This window comes from Cetorhinus maximus, chromosome 25 (assembly GCF_964194155.1).
Source record: "Cetorhinus maximus chromosome 25, sCetMax3.hap1.1, whole genome shotgun sequence".
In the NCBI taxonomy this organism is placed as follows: Eukaryota; Metazoa; Chordata; class Chondrichthyes; order Lamniformes; family Cetorhinidae; genus Cetorhinus; species Cetorhinus maximus.
The window spans coordinates 5704441-5725244 of record NC_135903.1 but is presented as its reverse complement, the minus strand read 5'-3'; the positions used below and the strand labels follow the sequence as shown (position 1 = coordinate 5725244).

Sequence of the window (20804 nt, the reverse complement as noted above, 5' to 3'; positions counted from 1 at the left end):
TCATTTTTGAAAAAGCTGGCATCGGTAAATGCGACAACGAAGCTGTTAGATTTATAAAAACTCAACTGTATAAAAACTCACTAACGTCCTTTCGGGGAGGAAATCTGCCATCCTTGCCTGGTTTGGCTGTTGAGTGACTCCGGTCCCAGATCAACCAATTTGAAATTTTTCTGCCTTCTAAAGTGGCCACTCAGTTGTATCAAACCGCTACAAAGAATGCTCCCACCTAACAGCATTGCGTGAGCACCTTCACCATATGGACTGCAGTTGTTTAAGAAAAAGGGCCTCATGACTTGCTCAGGGCAACGTGAGATGGATAATAAAAGCCAGTCTTGCCAGCACGCCCACATCCAAAGAATGAATTTTTAAACAGAATTAAAATATTTCATTTAAACATCCACCAACCTAAAACAAATCCAGGAATTTATGGTGAAAAACAGTCAAATAAAATCTTATTGATTCCAGCATATAAATAATACAAAAGGGCTTTGATTAAATCATTAAAGCTCAGATCTTTCAACACAATAGTCTATAAAAATCCCACTATTCACCATATAATACATAACATGCACAAAATAACCACAGGTAGCGGAGAGAAAAAGGTACTCTTTGTGGTATAATAACACAAAACAAATAGTCACATTGTTCTGGTAAATACCTTGACATCCTGATTTTCTCTTAAACTGGTTTAATTTTAATAAATGTTTGAAGCGGTTTATTAGGTCACCGACATACACCATTATTAATATACAAATTGACCAACAAGATCATGGGATTAAGAGATATGCTGTGAGTTGTGAATCTCCCAGATCTTGCTGGTCAATTTAAGCCACTCCACTGTTTGCTTTGCACAAACAACATCTCATCCTTAGCCTCCCCATTATTTTTTGAACTTGCTAGATTTGCACATTAATTGCCCATTAAACTCGCTACAGAAAGCAAAGCCTGGCGATTGTGCATTGCGTGATCATTGTTATGAGATTAGGAGAATTTTTTCCCTCAGAGGGTAGTGAGTCTTTGGAACTCCCTTCCTCAAAAGGTAGTGGAAGCAGAGCCTTTGGATATTTTTAAGGCAGAGGTAGGTAGATTCTTGATAATCAAGGGGGTGAAAGGTATTGGGGGTAGGCGGGAGGTTACAATCAGATCAGTCATGATCTTATTGAATGGCGGAGCAGGCTCGAGGGGCTGAGTGGCCTACTCCTACTCCTGCTCCTAATTCATATGTTGGTATGTTAATGCCTACCAGGCAACCTTACTGGCTCAGAAAGAGAACAATTAAAATTGTGGAGTCCCATTCCTTCAGGTACAAAATTGTTAGAAATTTTAGAAATGTCACATTTTAGTTTTTATTTCTTAATTTTCCTTTCTATTTTTTCTCTTAATCCAATCTTTCTTTCTCTCATATAATATATTCCAAAGGAGAGCCACATTGGACTCGAAATGTTAACTCTGTTTCTCTCTCCACAGATGCTGGCAGACCTGCTGAGTTTTTTTCCAGCACTTTGTTTTTATTTCAGATCCCCAGTATCCACAGTAATTTCCCTTTACTTTCTTTCTCTCACTTTATTTCTCGCTCTCCACCTGATTTAATTCTAATTACTCTATTTCCATCCTCGTCATTCCTCTGTCTCTTTCTCAATCCTTAAATCTCATTGATTAAGAAGTTAGGCTGTTGGTCCCATCACTTACTGAGCTCCCAGATGCCCTGTTACACTTGCCGTATCATTATCAGCTCACACTTCCATCAAATGATGACACAAAAATTTTTCAAGCTGAAGGGTGCAGTATAAAGTTGATCTAATGGCCCACTCTGCAAGAAGCCCCATTCCAGTTGGTTGCAGCAATACATCAAGCTATAATGTGCTTCCTCTTAAACTAATTTAACAATAATACCTGAGGACCGACTGAGCAATTATAGAGAAGGGTGATCATTTTTAAACTGTGCGGATCTTATGCTAACCATAATTACTGTTATATTTACACTTTGCAGAATGCTCAGCTATTAGGTTGTCTTTTTTTTCATAGTTCGCTAGTTTTTTCAACTTATTCATAGAATCCCATAAAAGTAAAAATACTTATTTTTGTGTGTGGAAGAAAAGTGATAATGAGTAGGTAATCTGTTTTAGTGGTGTTGGTTGAGGGACAAATATTGGCTAGGAGAACTACTCTGTCCTTCTTCAGATAGTGCTGTGAAATATTTTATGTGCTTCTGAGAAGGCAAACAGGGCCTCAATTTAACTTCTTATCCGAAAGGCAGCACCTTCAGGTGTGCAAATGGACGTAAAGAAGACTCATAGGCCTGGTAATGTTACAATAATTAGGATACATAAAACCTGGTATTAAATGGGGAATAGATAGGAAACAATAGGAGGGAGTCAGAGTTAAAGCCAGGGGACCTGTAATGGGATAAAATAGACATAAGTAGGGTGGAGTCAGCATGGTGCAGCAGCAAACTGTTGTGCAAGTTCAGAGACAGGTGTGGTGGGTGACATCCAGAAGCTATTTGAAGAGTAGAGTAGCGCAGTACTCATTCATCAAAATATTTTCATGAGAATGAAGATCCAGGAGATGTACGGAATCGGTTATGGGGCAGTCGCGATGTTGGAGGTCCCGATAAAATTCGGAAGCAGCAAAGAAACATACTTTAGCCCAGGCAAGTAAATCCTTGGCCAAGAACAGACTGTAGCTGAAGCTGAAAAACTAGTAGGGCTAGTAGTCCAATCAAAGGCTCTGCAAGGGACACCGTGGTTGAGGGGGTTGTGGGAGGGAGGGGATTGTTGGTGGGGGGGGGCGCGGGTACTGTAAGCTGATCAAAGGTACTTCAAAATATAAGCAAAGGAGCAGCAGGTCAGAGACAACAAATGAGTTTTATAGTGTAGTCCAGTCCAGATACAAAGTCTTGCTGTCCAGAGAAGTCCAAGAAGCCAGATTTGAGAAAAGATCCAGCGCTCTTCACAAGGTATGGCCGGACATTGGAGTTTAAATTAACATTCATTCGTGGTTTAAACTAGTACTTAACTTGTAGTTAGGGCTAAAATTTACCATTTATAAGAGCTGGGAACTTAAACAGTGGAAGAGACCTGATTGGTTTAAAGGACAAAGGATGACAACGGGTGGCCAAGGATGGAGGTGCCCAGTGAGGAACTCCTTTGGAGTTGACTTCCCAGGAGTCGTGGAGACCTGAACACCAGTAAGTATTATAATTGGTACCTTTAGCAAATTACTTTCTTCATTCAAAAATTAATTTATTGCAATGATTTTGCTGTTGATAGGACAGAAATATACTTTATGAAAAAATAGGGCACACAAGGGCAAAAAAGCAGGCAGCTTCCCACTGGCAATCCTGGTGTCTGTAAATCAGCTCAGGCTGTTTCCAAAGTGATTGTCTTTTTGGCTATTTTCCATATAATATTCTGCTATATCGGACATTCATTTTCTAAACGTGATGCAAACAAATTTCACCTTACGATTGTGTTCTGATGCGACTGAATATGTGTAGCTGTTTGTATTGCCATCACTGCTTTAAGTCTGATACTTTGTATCTGGCAGCAAATCAATAATCTCTTCACAAATGTACTGTGCAGAGAGCAATCTAGAATAATCAGGCAGTACATCGTATAATTTGTTTTTTTTCATTCATGAGATGTGGACATCACTGGCAAGGCCAACAATAATTGCCATGAGAAGGTACTGTCTTGTTGAACTCCTGCTGCCTGTGTAGTGAAGATACTCCCACACTGCTGTTATAGGAAGGGAGTTCCAGGGATGCTAATCAAGTCTTTTCTTTGTCCTGAATAGTGTTGTTTCTTAATGAAAATGCATTGACCCAGGATTCTACCATAGTCCTGATTTTTGCCTTGTAGGTGGAGGAAAAACTTTAGGGTGCCAGGTGGTGAGGGAACCAGGGGGTGAGTCACTCATTGAAGAATACCCAGGCTCCAATCTGCTCTTGCAGCCAGTATATTTATATAGCTGGTCCAGTTAAAATTCTGGTTAATGGTGACTCCCAGTATGTTGACGGTGGGTGATTTGAGTTTGGGTAATACCATTGAATGTCAAGGGGACATGTTTTGACTCTCATTGGAGATGCACATTGCCTGCAACCAACTTCCTTTGTGCTAGGTATGACTTAAACCAGTGAAGAGCTTTCCCCTTGATTCCCATTGACTTCAATTTTGCAAGGACTCCTTGACGTCACACTCGGTCAAATGCTGCTTTGATGTCAAGAGCAGTCAAGCTCACGTCTCTTCTGGAATTCAGCTCCTATGACCATGTTTGGACTAAAGCTGTAACAAAGACTGGACCCAAGGGCTCTTGACAGAACCCAAACTGAGCACCAGAGAGCAAGTTATAGGTGAGTAAGTGCAGATTGATAGCACTGTCGATGACATCTTCCATGACTTTACGGATGATTGAGAGTAGACTGACAGGGCTACGGATCAAGAGCTAGAAGGTGGGATTAGACTGGATGGTTGTTTATTGTCTGGCGCAGACACTATAGGCCAAATGGCCACCTTCTGTGCTGTAAATCATTCTATGTTTCTATGTATGTTTGCCCTTTTTGTGGTCATGGGCAGTTTTCTACATGGCTGGGTAGATGCCAACATTGTAACTGCATTGGAACAGCTTGGCTTGAAGCACAGCTAATTCTGAAGCACAAGCCTTCAGCGTTACAACCAGGATGCTGCTGGTGACCATAGCCTTTGCTATTGTGCTCAGCCGTTTCTTGATGTCACATGGAGTGAATTGAATTGGCTAAAGACTCGTATCTGTGACGGCGGGAATCTCAGGAAGAAGACAAAATGGATCATCTACTCGGCACTTCTGGCCGAAGACGATTGTGAATCCTTCAACCTTGACTTTTGGACTCACACGCTGGGCCTTGCCACCGTTGAAGATGGTAATGTTTATGGAGCCTCCTCCTTCCATAAATTGTTTAACTGGCCACCACCGTTCATGACTAGATTTTCAGGAATTTAGAGCTTTGAACTGATGTGTTGTTTGTGGGATCACTTTGTTCTTTCTATATCATACTGCTTCCGCAGTTTAGCGCGCATGTAGTCCTGTGTTGTAGCTTCACCAGACTGGTTCCTCATTTTTAGGCTTGGTGCTGCTCTTCTACACCCTTCATTGAACCAGAGTTTGTCACCTGGCTTGATGGTAATGATAAAATGAGGGATATGCCTGACCATAGGTTTACAGATTGTGGTGAAATTCAATTCTGTTTGGTTTATATCCAAATCTCTATGTTCTTGGAGAGATTATAGCCTATCAGGTGATAAGTCTAAGGCCTGAATTTTCAGTTTGGTGGGCGGGACCGCGAGCGGTCGGGAAATGGACTGCTTACCGTTATCGGCCCCCGACCCGCGATTTCACACTGGTTGATTAATTAATGGCCAGCCAGCATGAAGCAAGCGCTGAGAAGCTCAGTGCTGCCGGGGTGGGGGCGGGAGGAGGGCAGGCAATGACATCAGCGCGGGCGAGCACTGACAGAAAGATCCCTAAAGGCAGAGAGCTGCCTCAGGGAGCTGAAGACCCGAAACACAGGAAATAAAATTTTAAAATCAGGAAAAAAATGTCCGAGCATCACAATCAGGCACCTAAACATATAGGGCAGAATTTTCTGCCTGTCGGGCGGGCGGGCCCGACCCAATCTCCGGTGGGCGGGGAGCCGATCCCCACCGGAGAAGCGGGCCCCGCCGGCATTTTACGTGAGCGAGCCAATTAAGGCCCGCCCAGCGTGACGTCTGGCGGGAAGCGCTATGCGCTTCCTGTGCGGGTGGGGGTGGATTCCCCAAAAGCGAGAATGCGCTCTTTCACGCATGTGCGCGAAAGAGCGCACATCACCCAGAGGCAAAGTGCTGCCTCAGGGAGATCGCTTACACTTTTAAAAATATGAAAAATAGAGGAAAAAAAATTCCCTAAAAAACGTAAAGGCTGCCTGGCCGATTCACCCGTCCACCAACCGTAAGGTTGGACGGGCTATGTAAAATGATAGACAATTGCACCGTTAATGGGCTTTATTGCCCTCTTAATTATTGGCAGGTGTGCTTTCGACTTTAGCGCGCGCCCACCGACTGAAATATCATGTGAGCATGGGATGACATCAGGACGCTCGCTTGACGTCATCTCATGCGATTTCATGCCCGATCGGGTGAGGCACGTGCCTGCCCAATCAGCGTAAAATTCAGCCCTTAGAGTTGCTTGGAGATCCAGCAAAGAAGCCACTGTCTTACTGTAGAACATTGGTCTCTCTGTTCCATCCATAATTGTGTGTTCATGAGCACTGCTGGTCTGCAAACATTAGTCAGGCATATTTTAATTCATTCCCCACTGCCATTTTATAAAGCTTCTAATTTTACAAGGAATTTACAAGCATCTATGGCAGACTCTCAAATGAAAGATGTCACTGCGTCTGTTGGCTCAGCTTTAATGAAACCCTGCATGTATGTTAATAATTCAGTCTTTCTCGTAGAATTGTATGCTGACTGTTCTCCATTCAGTTGGATAGGCCTGGCTAACAGGGTTACAGCCTTTATAAAACTTAACTTCATAATCAACTCCATGATCTCAACCTTCATTCCCAAGTCTTTGTATTGAAATGGCTCAGCATATTAGATAGAAATGTCTGTCTGCCTCCCTTCCAGACAGAATAAGGCTCATGGGGGAATGTGACATTATAAAATAAGTGCTTTTAGACTTTATGTCTATTACTATTTGTTTATTCATAATGTGAAGGAAAATTGCAGAATTCTTAGCAATATTTAACTTCACAAAATTATTCAGTGTAGTCAGAATGGCATTCACATGTTTTACAGAGATGTGCTCAACTCTAGTAGTTTTGCCCTCTCTCGGTAAATCTTCATTATGCCGAATGCTGTCTAGCATTTCCTTCATTTTGTTGTTCATAGTCTGCCATAGAATTCTACTTAAACACTTGCAGAAAAACCCTTTCTCTCGTGGATTAAGGTGATGACTCTGAATGTGTTTGGTCACTTCTTTACCAAGCAATCCATTGCTCATCTTCTATTGCTTCCAGAATGTGGGACAAAAGCCATAATAGCTTCTCTCCCTTCTAGGTCTGGAGCATAGAACTCTCTGAATTTTCCAGAAAATAATCAACTAAAATGGAACGTTCTGTTTTCCATAATTTCACTGCAGCTGGGTGGATGTTAATACCTGGGATTTGGAGAAAGGTCAAAGTAGGAGCTCATCTGACTTCTCTGTGTTGCAGAGAATTAGACGGAGTTAATAGCTGTGTCAAAAATGTGTGAAGTTTAGCAATAGTTGAATATTCTCAAAATTATGGCCTCAGCTCAGTGTTTGTTTCTTCTGAGGTACACCAAGGAATGGCAGGCATTCCTATGGCATTAATGTAATGTGCTGCAATTATGAACTCCATTAGGAATGGCCAGAGAATACTATTCATCATCAAATCTGTATAGTCTCCTCAAACCTTGATCTGTAACTACATCTGGAGTTATGTGGCAGAGCTCTCTGCACTTTCCATGTCTTCACTATTCTCCTCAGTGGGCAGTACACACTGCTAAGTAATAAATCCACCAGTTCATTGCCTTTCTCTGGCTCTAGAACGTTGTGGTTGGCTAGGCTATAAAAAAACACCTTGGTGAGCATTCCCTTCACATAACAGTGACTACACTTCAAAAAAACAGTACTTCATTGGCTTCAGTCCTGGCGTTGTGAAAGGTGCTAGAGAAATGCAAGTCTTTTTTATTGTTAGCTGCAAATGATAGTTTCATACTATTCAGAGCCTGATACCTCTGACTTTCCATGCAAAAATGGGATGGTATTGATAAGCTAATTAAATATGGCCAATGCTCCCAGTTGAATTTTCCTATTCTTGAATCCAACTTTCTAAAGGAGGAATTCTGTAAAGTCATCAGGATATACCATTGCTAAAGCTTCAAAACAGCAAAGAAATTTATTTTGACATATCTCAGAAAAGGCATTGATGGGCAGGTCCATTGCAATATAGATTTCATTGTGAAAGTTTATAAGCTCGCCCTCCAGTTATATCACAAATATTTCACTGTTCCTCTCTATGGCACTGGGCAGTACAACAGAGACACCATGGCCAGGATTTTACAGCCCCACCATTGCGTATGTTCCCCCCCCCGCCCGCCCACCCACCCACTGGTGGATGCAGCAAACCATTTAAATCTCCATTTAGTTCAGTGGGACCATAATATCCTGTCGGGCAGGAGGGGCTGTAAAATCCTGGCCCATGAATGGCAGGAATGTCATTGGATGTTTCTGTAAAATGGGCAGGATTATTGGAAGAAACTTTGGTTGTTCATTCTCCAGTTTGGTACAGGGTAGCAGATGGGCCATCTGGCCTGTTGCCCCTGAGTGCTGCCCTCACTTTGTAATCTTTTGTGATCAACCACCAGTTTTTTTTAGTCACTCACTGACCTCTCCATGTGTTGCTGTTTTCCATAATTATTAACATCATTATCTTTAATTGTGCAGTGTATTTTTGCACCAGTTGCTGCTTCTGTTGGACCAGATAGTTGTGGAAGAATTGTAGAGCAGTTTTTGGATTGGTGCTCAATTTTTTGTACTCTGATGCTGCCTGACCAACCACTTTGCTGTCATTAAACAGGAATGGAAGAATTGTACCCATAATCACATGCAACAAATCAATCCTTTTGATATGTACCTTTTTATAAACTGGGGAATCTAAAGTGTACAAGCTCCTCACTTGTGCTATTGATATTTCTAATGAGGATTTTCTTTAAAGTGCGTGGTATTTCCCAAAAGTGACAGTGATTTTGTTTTGAGAGACAGCTTTTTGTATCTACAATCCGAATTTCAATTCACTGCCTCAATGAACAATGTATGATTAAATGATTAGATTTGGTTTAATTCCTTGTGGCTGAATTATTTATAGATTTAGCCTTGTTCTGTTTTGAACACTGAATACTGTTTGAATACTGTTATTCCAATAGTATAAAAAACACTTGTTTACAGGTTAACATCATCTTCATAAGAAGCGTCACGCTGTTTGTCAGTAGATTTTCACACTATTTCTTGTTAGTAATTTAATTGCTGCGCCTCTTTGGCTTCCTAAGAAGCCAGTGATGTTTATTTATCAAAGTTGGAGTTTGTTCTTCAATTATCCACTCTTTTTCACTGTATTTCAATTATTTTTTACAATTAAATGTCTCTTTTTTTAAAAAGCACCAAGTTGACTTACTTCTTCAACTGCCAGTCCATTCAGCTCAGTGCAATAAAATCTGTTGTAAACAAGAAAATTAGATTCAACCTTATAATCAGGCATCGAGATTGAACTAGGGTTGACCCCCTGGCTTGGTGGTAACGGTAGAGTGTGGGATATGCCCGGCCATGAGGTTACAGATTGTGGTTGAGTACAATTCTGCTGCTGCTGATGACCCACAGCACCTCATGGTTGCCTAGTCTTGAGTTGGTAAATCAGTTCAAAATCTATCCCACTTAGCACAGTGGTAATGCCACACATGATGGAGGGTATCCTCAATGTGAAGACAGGACTTCGTCTCCACAAGGACTGTGTGGTGGCCACTCCTACCGATACTGTCATGGACAGATGCATCTACGGCAGGCAGGTTGGTAAGGATGAGGTCAGGTATGTTCTTCCCTTTTGTTGTTTCCCTTACCATCTACCGCAGACCCAGCCTAGCAGCTATGTTCTTTAGTACTCGGTTAGTACTGGTGCTACCGAGCCACTCTTGATGATGGACATTTACGTCCCCCACTCAGAGTACATTCTGCACCTTTGCCACCCTCAGTGCTTCCTCCAAGTGGTGTTCAACATGGAGGACCACTGATTCATCAGATGAGGGAGGTGGTGGTACATGGTAATCAGCAGGAGATTTCCTTGCCCATGTTTGAACTGATGCCATGAGACTTCATGGGGCCCAGAGTCGATGTTGAGGACTCCCAGGGCAACTCCCTCCTGACTGTATACCACTTTGCCGCCACCTCTGCTGGGCCTGTCCTGCCGGTGGGACAGGACATACCCAGGAATAGTGATGGTGGTGTCTGGGACATTATCTGTAAGGTACGATTCTGTGGGTATGACTATGTCAGGCTGTTGCTTGACTAGTCTGTGAGACAGCTCTCCCAATTTTGGCACAAGCTTCCAGATGGGGGAGGTGGTGGCGTAGTGGTATTGTCACTGGATTAGTAATCCAGAGACCCAGGGTAATGCTCTGAGGACCTGGGTTTGAATCCCACCACGGCAGATGATGAAATTTGAATCCAATAAAAATCTGGAATTAAAATTCTAATGATGTAAAAACCCATCCGGTTCACTAATGTCCTTTAGGGAAGGAAATCTTCTGTCCTTACCGGATCCACAGATAATTGCCTCATCATCTATAGAAAATGCTGGAAATACTCAGGTTAGGCACCATCTGTAAACCATCTACCTGAAACATTAACTCTGTTCTCTCACCACAAATGCTGCCTGACCTAAGTCAGGATATGGATGATGTGCCAGCAAAGGCAGGGCCTAATTAACATGCCAAAGTCCTGGCCTTATGCCTGCTGCACAAGCATCCTCCAGCTTGATTTGCCCTTCCCATCTTGCAGCTACGAAAGAGGTTTTAAACATGCAGCACGTGGAACACATGCACTTCACAAATCTCAGATGTCTCAACCACAGGTGTTTCTATTTTTTATTCATTCATGGGATGTGAGTGTCACTGGCTAGGCCAGCATTTATTGCCCATTCCTAATTGCCATTGAGAATCCTGACCAAAAAGACAGAATAAGAGGATGTGACACTCAGCTTGGCTCTAATATTTGCTTGGGCCACAGGTAGCACATCCTTGCAGCTGCAGGGCCTTGGTCAAAGCATGCACAGTGTCTCACTGCTGAGAGATCTATGGCAGCTCTAAAAGCCGAGCGAGCAAAGACAGATTGTAGTCTCTGCTGATCAACATCAGTTTTACAAAATGACTATTACTCACAGAAACACACTTAAAAGCTAAAGGTAACATAAAAAATTAATACTTTCCTTACAGTCCCGTTCTGAATATCAAGGCTGACAATTACTTAGGTTATGTACCTAGCTCAATCTATACTATCATGCAAATTTCTACCACTTTGTTTTATATAATGTATAACTTGGACTTGAAAGATCCAAGTTTACTATTATTCATATTGTAGATTTCAATTTTGGGGCTTTATCCTGATTTGTAATTTATTATGTTGGACAGTTACCAGTGTGTTTAACCCTATCCTTTATTGTTTCAATAAAAAGTCGGTTTCTCAATGGAGCAGGTATCAGTGCCTTAAGTTAAAAGTTTTCTCGCTCTCCTGAGTGATTGTTTTCCATATATATAAATATAAGCACACACACATCAGTATTCTACATTGTCTAATTTAATATTCTGAGATTTGACCGTACATTATAGCTGGTAAGGCAGTTAAGAATCAAGGTTTTGGTTTTTACTAATTTGATGTAAATATAAGGGCGCTAGGACCATGGCCTTCTCAAATGAGAGCGAATTGCCAATCAGTTCAGGTTCCAGCCTGGCCCCGCCTGGTTGATCTGTGCGTGCTGTAATTCTCACCAGGCTCATAGAACTCTAGGCTGAAAGGGAAAAGAGATGAGGAAAAAGGTTAACCAAAAAAAAACACACTCCAAATAAAAGAAGTCTTGAAGTGCAAAAAAAAAACTTTTAAGTAGAAGTTTCTTTGCTGGCACCATCAGAGAAAGCACCGCCCAATGGAGAACTGAGCCTTACAGATCAGCATGTACATTTCTGGACGCTAAGTTAGCTGATCTCAGCTGTAATGGAGCAAATTATTGAGCTTTGTACTCTATATATAGTTAATTCTGATAGTGCATGCATGTAGACCTCAAGGGCAGAGTCAGGCTTGTTTGTGATTCTTCCACATTGAATGCTGCTGACACACAATGTCCAACTATTTTAAAATATACTAATTGGTGTTAACGTGGCAGTCAATTTTCACATAGCAAGATACCACGAAGTGACTGATCAGTTAATCTGTTTATGGCAGTATTGGTTGAGAAAAAGTATTGGCCAAGACTCGGAGAATATTTTCTCTCAACCGAACAGACGGTAGCTCTTGTTTTCATGTCTCATCCAGAGGATGACGCAAACAAAGCAATGTTCTCTCTCCACTGCATTAACCTGGACTATTAAAAAGTCCTGGTTAGCACCTTGAGCTCAGAAACTTGGGACTTAGATGTGAAAGTGATATCAAATTCGATAGACCAATGTGTTAGAGTTGATTTTCCAGGCATCTTTTCTTGGTGGAAACATTGAACTTTATTTACAAGACAGCAGCAACAGCTACATGTGTGCATCCAACTCCATAACTAAAGAACTCTCTCCTTGAGGTTCCCTGCACTGCTTAATTCATTGGTTTACACAGATCATGTGATCTTACAAGACAGGATTATTTCTAAAGCTTCAATCCTATGTTTATCAAAACCATAATTACTAAACAATGCGAGTGGGCATAGGAGCAAGTGCAACAGAGTTAAGACTTAAGAACATTGATGGGGGAAAGATGATGATCTAGCTAGCACCATGGAACTGTACCACCCGCCCCCCACTAATTCAGGATATTAGAACTTATTTGCATAGCTGGTATTTAAACAAAATTAGGATTATTTAAGGGTGAATTGCAAGAAATGTGTTCTTTATTAACAGTATCAACTAAAATGCTTTTATGGATCTCAGTTCAGGTAGATATAAATCTGTATATATTTTAGAATCAAGCTGCCCAAAATTACAATGCCTCAGCACAATTCCATTGAAAAATGGACTAATTTTCTGTCATTCACCCTCAGGAATATTCATGTTCATTTCGTGCTTTGCAATGAAACATATTTTGAAACCCATTAAAGGGATGATCATAATTCAAAGGTTTACCTTGTTCAACAAGCCATAATTTAAAAAAGACAGATACATTTTGTACACTCTTTAAATACAGGACGTAAACTCTTATTATCCACTAAGGCATCCGCGCTTGTTAATGAAGGGAAGCTCATGTCCCAATAGACGTTGATTCTGAACCTTATCAACATACAAGTAGATAAATCACTGAAGTCTAGTGATTCAGGGACTGAGAGTGGTTATTAATGGATGGTCAAAGTCCAAATTCATTCAATAAACTGCTAGCACAGCTCTACTATAATGGCTATGCTGAATCAGGAGACCTCAGCTTCTTTAATCATATTACTATTTCAGTGCAAGACATTCTAGAATATTTATTGTAATCTCAGTTGGTAGCCAAATGATCATTTGTTGCAGTAAAGTGCCACACTAGAAACTTCAGTACTTCTATACCAAAATACATTTTGAAGGAGCTTGGAACATGCAGTGTTAGAATCATTAGTATCAAAGAGGCCTGTTCCCAATAGAATGGCTTCACTCAAACAAGGCAACAGAAATACAAATATGACTCCAAGAGTCTGAATAAGGGGCATGAGACAGAGAATTAGATTATAGAAAGAAGGACTTACATTTATGTAGCACCTCACATGACCTCAAGACATCCAAAGCACTTTATAGCCAATTAAGTATTGAAAGTGTAATGTAATGTAACTCTTAATGTAGAAAATTTTGGAACAAATTGTCCTATGTTCCTAAAATTGGGGCATGCTTTCTATCTACCCTCAGCACTCTCACATATGCCTTTTCCAAGGCTCTGGATATTAATCAGTATGGGGAGCCCTATTTTTTTCCCCTTAAAATGGCATTTTCCATCACTGCATCATTTACCCAAAAACTGCTTTTACCATCTAAAACATCGGCAATGAACAGTGTTCTTAACAAATGAGTTTATGTGCTTCTGATAAGCCACACTAAGTATCTTTTAGATAGATTCTTTTATGCATCAGTGACATTCTTAATATTTATTTCTTCAGTAATTTTTTTGTCCTCCTCCAGTACACATTTTCCCCATGGGTCCACACTGAGGAATAGGACATTTATATATTTGTTTTCTGTGTCAATTATTCTCAACTCAGATAGAAACCACATTATTGTTTGATAGCTTGTTCACACCACAACTGCATTAGTGTGAAATTTCTTTACACACCATTCTCGTGGTCTCATCAAGTGAGACTAATGTTCTGCTTTGTAAGCAATTGTAACTAGCACCCACTAAGGAGCTCTCCAAAAGTATGACACAGGATAGAGGTAGCCTAGTGATTATGGCTACTGGACCAGTTCATGACAAATTATATATTGAATAAATCTGGTAATTTGTTGGCTGCCAACAGAAGAATTGGCCATGAAAGTTCTGGGTTGTCTGAAAAATGCAAATGGTTCATTAGTGCCCTAAAGGTAAGGGATCTGCTACTTTTACGGGAGTTAAATTGTCTAATTGTACTGACGTGTTGGGTCAATCAGGGATGACTGCAAAAATTGCCTTGCTAGTGGTCACCCACATCTAAGTAACGAAACATTTAAAAAAAAGTACTTACCCAGTCAGCAAATTAAACTTTTACTCTTCTAGATAGAATTTTGAATAAAAGTTCAAGAATTTTACTGTGACCCACTTGATCACCCAGCCTCCTTACAATAAAATCGAAATATTCATGCTAAGTCACTGGATTCCAAGTGGCAAAATTGTATTACCCCCACATTTTGTTTATTCTTTCTATAATTAATGTCACAAATCATGTTACTGATTTAATGAAGTGCAATGCTTTGCTCTATTAATTCAAGTTGTATATTTAGTGACAACGCAAAAAGGAAATTCGTAACAGTTTTCTGGCTTTATTGCAATGTAGAATGCCCAGTCTACTAAAGACACATTAAATCTTGCGAATACTTTAGTATTCATAGACATGCCCAAAAATTAGCAAATTTCATCAAATCTTTTTCAGTCTGAAGGCAGCAACCCATTTTGGATGAATATTTGATTAAAGATTGAGTGTTTGAAATGACAGTTCATTACATTGACTGAATATTCAGTGAAACTGATCACAATGGTGGCTTCCGTAAATCCCATTCTCAGAATTTAATCAGGATTTCCTGTCCTGACACAGCAGGTGACATGTTTTCTTTTCCCACCTACTCAAACTGCTACTGTGGCCCTCATTATTGCGAAACTTCCTCACTTTTATTGGAGCAGAAGACATTCATCAGCTTGAAAATCCTGAATTCAAGTGCAAGGGTTCAAATGCGAGGATGAAATGCTAAAGTGATTATTTTTCCCCCCTCACATTGCTTATGAGAGGACAGGAACCTACCGTTCAACAATGTTGTGACAGACTGTACATTGTGACAATCTAGCCCATCAGGCAAGAGAAAAAATGGAATAGAGAGCTGATTTACTTCCACCTGCTTCGCTGTGGAAGAATGCAACTTGGAGCACTTGCAGAGATAAATGCTATTTCATTAGTATTGCAAGAATCTTCAGAGTTTAGACCCTTGGTGTGTGCAGCTAAATAGTCTGATTTGGCAAAGGACTCTTTAGTGTGAAAGAATTAAGAGAGAGTTGCCCTTTTTCTTTTCGCCTCATGTTTGAGGTGGTAATTCCTGTTAATCCAGAATACACAGGAAAATAAGAGTAATGCATTTCTGTAAAACACATGTAACGTGACATCGAAAATGAATTAATAATGGAAGCAACTTGGTCAATAGTAAATCACTCTTCAACACTCAAGGTAAGAAAAATTAAAGTGATTATTTTTATTTCAATTTTCTTGATAATTAACAGAGAACCAAGTCCAGCTGGCCTGCATGATACAGCAATAAACAAGGGAATTTAATGCTTTAGTTATTGCAATCTTCATATCTGAGTCCTTTTTTTCTTCTATGTATTTCAATCCCACAGAAGAGGCTGCTGTACCATTTAAAGAAATGTGATTACAAAGTTTTGTTTTCATAATCAAGAATTGCATAGCAGGGGAAACTACAGCACACTCCAGATCCATAGTTAGAGACTACCCCAACACCCTGCACAGATCAACCATAGGAGAGGGACAGGAAATCTATTAGATTACCATAAAATGAAACATAAATCAAGACAATAAATTAATCCAGCTAAACAGAACTTTAATAATAATGAGGTTAATTTTGTTTAAAAATAATATTTTGAACGCAGAGTACTCACCAAGTTGACGGAAAAGCTACTGGAGGAAAAAAAAAGAAACCCACCACAGGCGGCCTCAGACGACAGACACATGGTAATATTCACAGGACTCAAAACAGGCAACGTCTGATGGAAGGGAAAAGTCCTTCTGTCCTATTTTTGTGTGTGCGCTCACACGCACGTAAAAGAGCAAAACAAAGCAACACAGAAACGCCTGTGCATTCTGTAAGGCACAATGTTTGTGGCAACCGCAAAGTGAGGAAAACAAAACAAAAAATTATACAAATACTGGACCTGTACTGGACTGGCATATTACATACACCATACATTAGGGAGCTGGTGCTATGTGCACCAGTAATGAAGCTGGCATCATATGTAGAGGGTACTGGCATGGAATTACACATACAGGCACTGGCATTACTGTACATGTGTCGGCACCAGTGCCAATATTGCACATTTCAAACCTGTATTACAATCCCAGATCTCAGTCTGGTAGCCTTGTATTGGGGACGACTGGCAAAACTGTTATGACACCTGCAGTAAATGCTGCAAATCTAATCTATTTTTAAAACCCACAAAACCTGCTCATTGCCCATCTGTCAGTCAGCTTTCTGCACAGTTCGTTCACTGTTTGCTTTTTCCTTTCTTGGTGTGTGCTGGATGATTAGGAATACAAGTACCAGATTTTCAACAAGAATCAAAGACATCACCAGTACTGGACCAGACTATTCTGTGGAATGGTCACTAGAGTTATTGGTTCAAAAGATTATTATACAAGAACTGGTCATTTTCACTGACTACACTATTGAAACCGCAGCCAGAAGCAAATGCAAACACACTGGGTCCATTGAGACCTAGACAAAAAAGCATGGTGGGCCAGTTCTGTAGCATTTAAATTGCATGCACTCGTACAGTATAGAAAACCATCCTGCTGTCAGGCTTAAACTGTAGGATAAGCTTGAGTATAGTTGCAAGTGCATTTTCTACTTTATAAACCAGCGAGTCAAAATCTTATAAAATTGTCCCATGCACAATGAAACACATTTTAATGTGTTATTTTCACAGTACCTGCCAATGATGTTTCACAAACGTAAAATTCAAAAAGCATTACATACATGTGTGAAAATATCTGCAGATCCACACACACAGTCCATACGGGTAGGGTAGCTGATGCCACTCAAAAGATGGTGTAGCAGAGAGCTTCTCTTCCTTGTTCTATGGGCACATTTCAAGTTTTTCAAAAATGGCAGCCAGATTCTTGCTTTGTTGCATCTTCTACACATCCAAACATTGATGCAGGTAACTGAATACCACTTTGAGTAACTGCATTGCTGGGTGCCCTGTATTCATGAGGAAACAGCCTGATCCATTGACACCTGCATCAGCACTTGTGATAGCAGGCTTTTCCATACTCATCAAATGAACCCAGCAGAGCACCAATGCAGATTGCTTTCTCTTACTAAGGTAGGTGCATTCAAATAACATTTATATGAATGTTAACACATTAAAATATAAAAAAGAAACCTTCTGGGCTGTGCCAAATAATTGTTTCAGCAAACAAGTCATCCTGCTGTATAGTGACTGGACGAGTCAAATTCCATGACATGAGTTTCCAGGATTTCTACCAGTATTCTGGGGATCAGTCCACTGTTCATCTATGAAATCGGTAAACTAGTGGCCTTGTAGGAAGGTCAGGCACATGACAAAACAAAGCCCATTTAAGCACTGTGTCTTATTACAGCAATCTCATCAGTGTTCTGCAGGATCTGAAAGACTCAATCAAGTAAGAATATAATATCGGGTTATACCCATACTGATTGACTCAAAAATAAACTGATTGATTAATAAAATATTTAAAATCAATAGAAAATGAATTGATTAATTGGTACAGTTCTATATATGCTGTCTCTCTCTCCCTCTCCCCTCCCCCCCTTTATATATTTGCTATAATCTTGCCAAACATTTGTATGGAAAACTGCAAACTGCTCTATAGATTGCTCAGTATCTCTCTCAAATAAGATTTTGGATCTAAATACAAACCCCACTTCCAAACAATGTGGAAGAAGAGAGGGAGAGAGAAGAAAGAATGTTTACCAATGGAAGAAATTACCGTTGTTCCTATAGAGAGAGATTTAGACTCGCTGGTACTGTAGCACACACATGAAGGCTGTAGAAGAAGTGTACAGGGTTCCCAGAAACAGTATGAAAGTACCACATTACAGACAAACACACAAAAAAAAACACCGAATTCAAAGTGCTTTGGCCTGTAGTTACAGCTTTAAAAAAATGCACAGTGCATTTCACATCGCTCGTACCTAGCACGTACCAGGAGACATCACCCCGACTTGGTGAATGCCAGATAGACATCTCTCATACCCAGCACGTGCCAAGAAAAGACTTTACTTGTGCCTGGTAAATGACACACTCAGACAGCATCCCTCAACATGAGCTTTGCTGTTCCAGATTAAACAAAAGATGAAACCTTTGCTGTGGATAGGATAAGCAATCAAAACAAGCGAGTCAGTCCATCATCTGAGAAAGTAGTGTCTTCCATCAAGCCCACCATAACCTAATTCACAAGCTCTGTACAATTACAAAGAAAGAATTATAACAATGATTACTATACCTCCTGTACTTGAGTAAATACATTATAATAAATCTGGTACTGACAACATGACATAGTGTATAAGGCAAGGACCAGCTAGATATTGGAATAAAAATTCAAAAAAATACACATAGCATGGGAATTTTAGTCTTACCAACTGGTCTATGTTTACCCAATAGTGTTCCATGATTCTACAACTCTACCAGAGGTCCAAGGATATTTTCAGATCAACGTCCATTTACAAAGATTAAGTTTAACCGCTAAATATAGACCGAAACAAAACCCACATTATTCCACGTGTTTCAATTTCATTTGTAGTGAAACTTGGACATGCCATTCTTGGATCTCTGGTAGCTGTAAACATCTTACAACACCTCAACTTAAAAAAAAAATCATCATGACATTCCAGTCAACTTTCCATTAGCTCAGCCCAATTGCAATGACAATTCCTGGAGCTAAAAGATGTGAAGGTCAAAGGTTGTGCAATCTGAAACTCAGGGGTCTCAGATTAAAATGCATGCTCGAAGCAGATCTGAAGAGGTTTTGCCTCAACGTAGTGAAGTGGTTAAGGATCTTGAGCTGTACACCAGGAAAAGAAAGGAAGGGAAAGTGTCAGTTTTCCAACAGGGAAGGCAGGGAATAGCCAAACCCACACAGTCCCAGATCACCTCGCAACAGGCGGCAGAGGTGGCGCCCCTCGAACAACTGCAAGAAATAAAAAAAACCACGGGTCAGCAAATAACCTGAGCAAACAGTCAAGAGAAGGGCAGGAGTTACTAGATCAAACAAGCCTTATGAGCTGCAGTATTTCATCGAAGAAGCTTATGCACTAGATATACAGTTTATCACAACCTTCCTCCTGAAAACACTGACCTAATGTGGGGGATGGTTCCAACCCTCTGATACCTTATCCAATTAGCCAGTCATCTGTGAGCCAAGAACATGAATGTGGGCAGTTTATTCGGCTGCGAGTAGACTAGCCTACTCCTGTCTTAATAAGGCATACATAAACACCATTAAACTGGACAGATCGTGCATTTGAGAATGAATGAGACAAGGTTGGAACAGATGGGTGGTTGCGACAAACATCAAGGGAGTACTCCTGCTCCTTGTGGCTTCACAGAAAGGCTTATTTTAATAAATTCTCTGAACCCTGCTATTAATGGTGGCTGTTACTTAGGCTGCAGTGGCCATTTAAGAATCCTTAGCCAGGTAGCAATGAGGTTTAATATCTACCCCCATATACATTACCAGAAATATTCACTGGATAAAGATCTTCCTCCACTATTCAGTGCATGGGCAGAGGGCAACTGTAGCACCTCAACCACCGCACTGGCTGACAAGAATCAACTTAGCTCAGTCGAGGATTTTACCCTGGTCGATTTGGCTCATTACCACACTGAGCACTGATAAACAGGACCATCTAAGGAGCTAGCATATTCTAACATATTCAAAGGATGAAATTAAGACAATCACTAAAATCAACACATTTGGAATACTTTAAGGTACAATGTGCAATAGACCATCATGTGTGTCAGACATTATGGTTTGAATCTGCCACATTCACAAACTGATTCAAATAGTACCATTACCTTCTACTTCATTACTTGCTCCAGACTTTCACGGTTTCTAAATGTACTCTATTTTTCAAATTACACAAGAGACTAGATCCAGCACTGTCAATTGCCTTGCTTTACTGTAAAATCTGGTGTGTGGGGTCACTTTTTAGAAGCTGGTCCCTTATGTTACTGTCAGCATTGTGGGTAAACTTGTTTTTTTGTACTTAAGACGTGATTGACGCTGCAAAGTCAAGTTTATTGCCATCCCTGCGCTGCCCTGTGAAGATGGCGGGGGGCTTTCTTTTACGAGCAGTGCTGTCAGGTAGCCGTCATCGCTGCACCAACTCGGAGCAAGATTTTAATAGACACACATCATAATTGATGGGCCTTCATATCAGGGTTGCTGAACAGTCATCCAAGGAGGACACTTTGACTCCATGGCCTGTATGTTGCATATGTAGTTTTCTACAGCATCTTATGTAATGGAGATTGCGCCAGAATGTATTGATTTTGAGATTGTGATCTTTTAGCTTTGTACTGTCTGTGATGCTCAA

The 20804-nt window shown here is 40.5% G+C and overlaps 2 protein-coding genes across 6 annotated transcripts in view; one reads left to right on the top strand and one right to left on the bottom strand.

The window, feature by feature from the left end:
* Positions 1 to 20804, top strand: part of LOC144667837 (alpha-2,8-sialyltransferase 8F-like) — a 1155130-nt gene that overhangs the window by 1076034 nt on the left and 58292 nt on the right. The gene's annotated exons all lie outside the window — the stretch shown is intronic.
* Positions 15659 to 20804, bottom strand: part of wipf2b (WAS/WASL interacting protein family, member 2b) — a 33904-nt gene continuing 28758 nt past the window's right edge. For both annotated transcript variants that reach the window (XM_078529334.1, XM_078529335.1), the window contains exon 8: positions 15659 to 19396. In XM_078529334.1, coding sequence (XP_078385460.1) covers positions 19356 to 19396 — 41 coding nt within the window. In that variant the 3' untranslated portion in view covers positions 15659 to 19355. The remainder of the gene's footprint in view (positions 19397 to 20804) is intronic.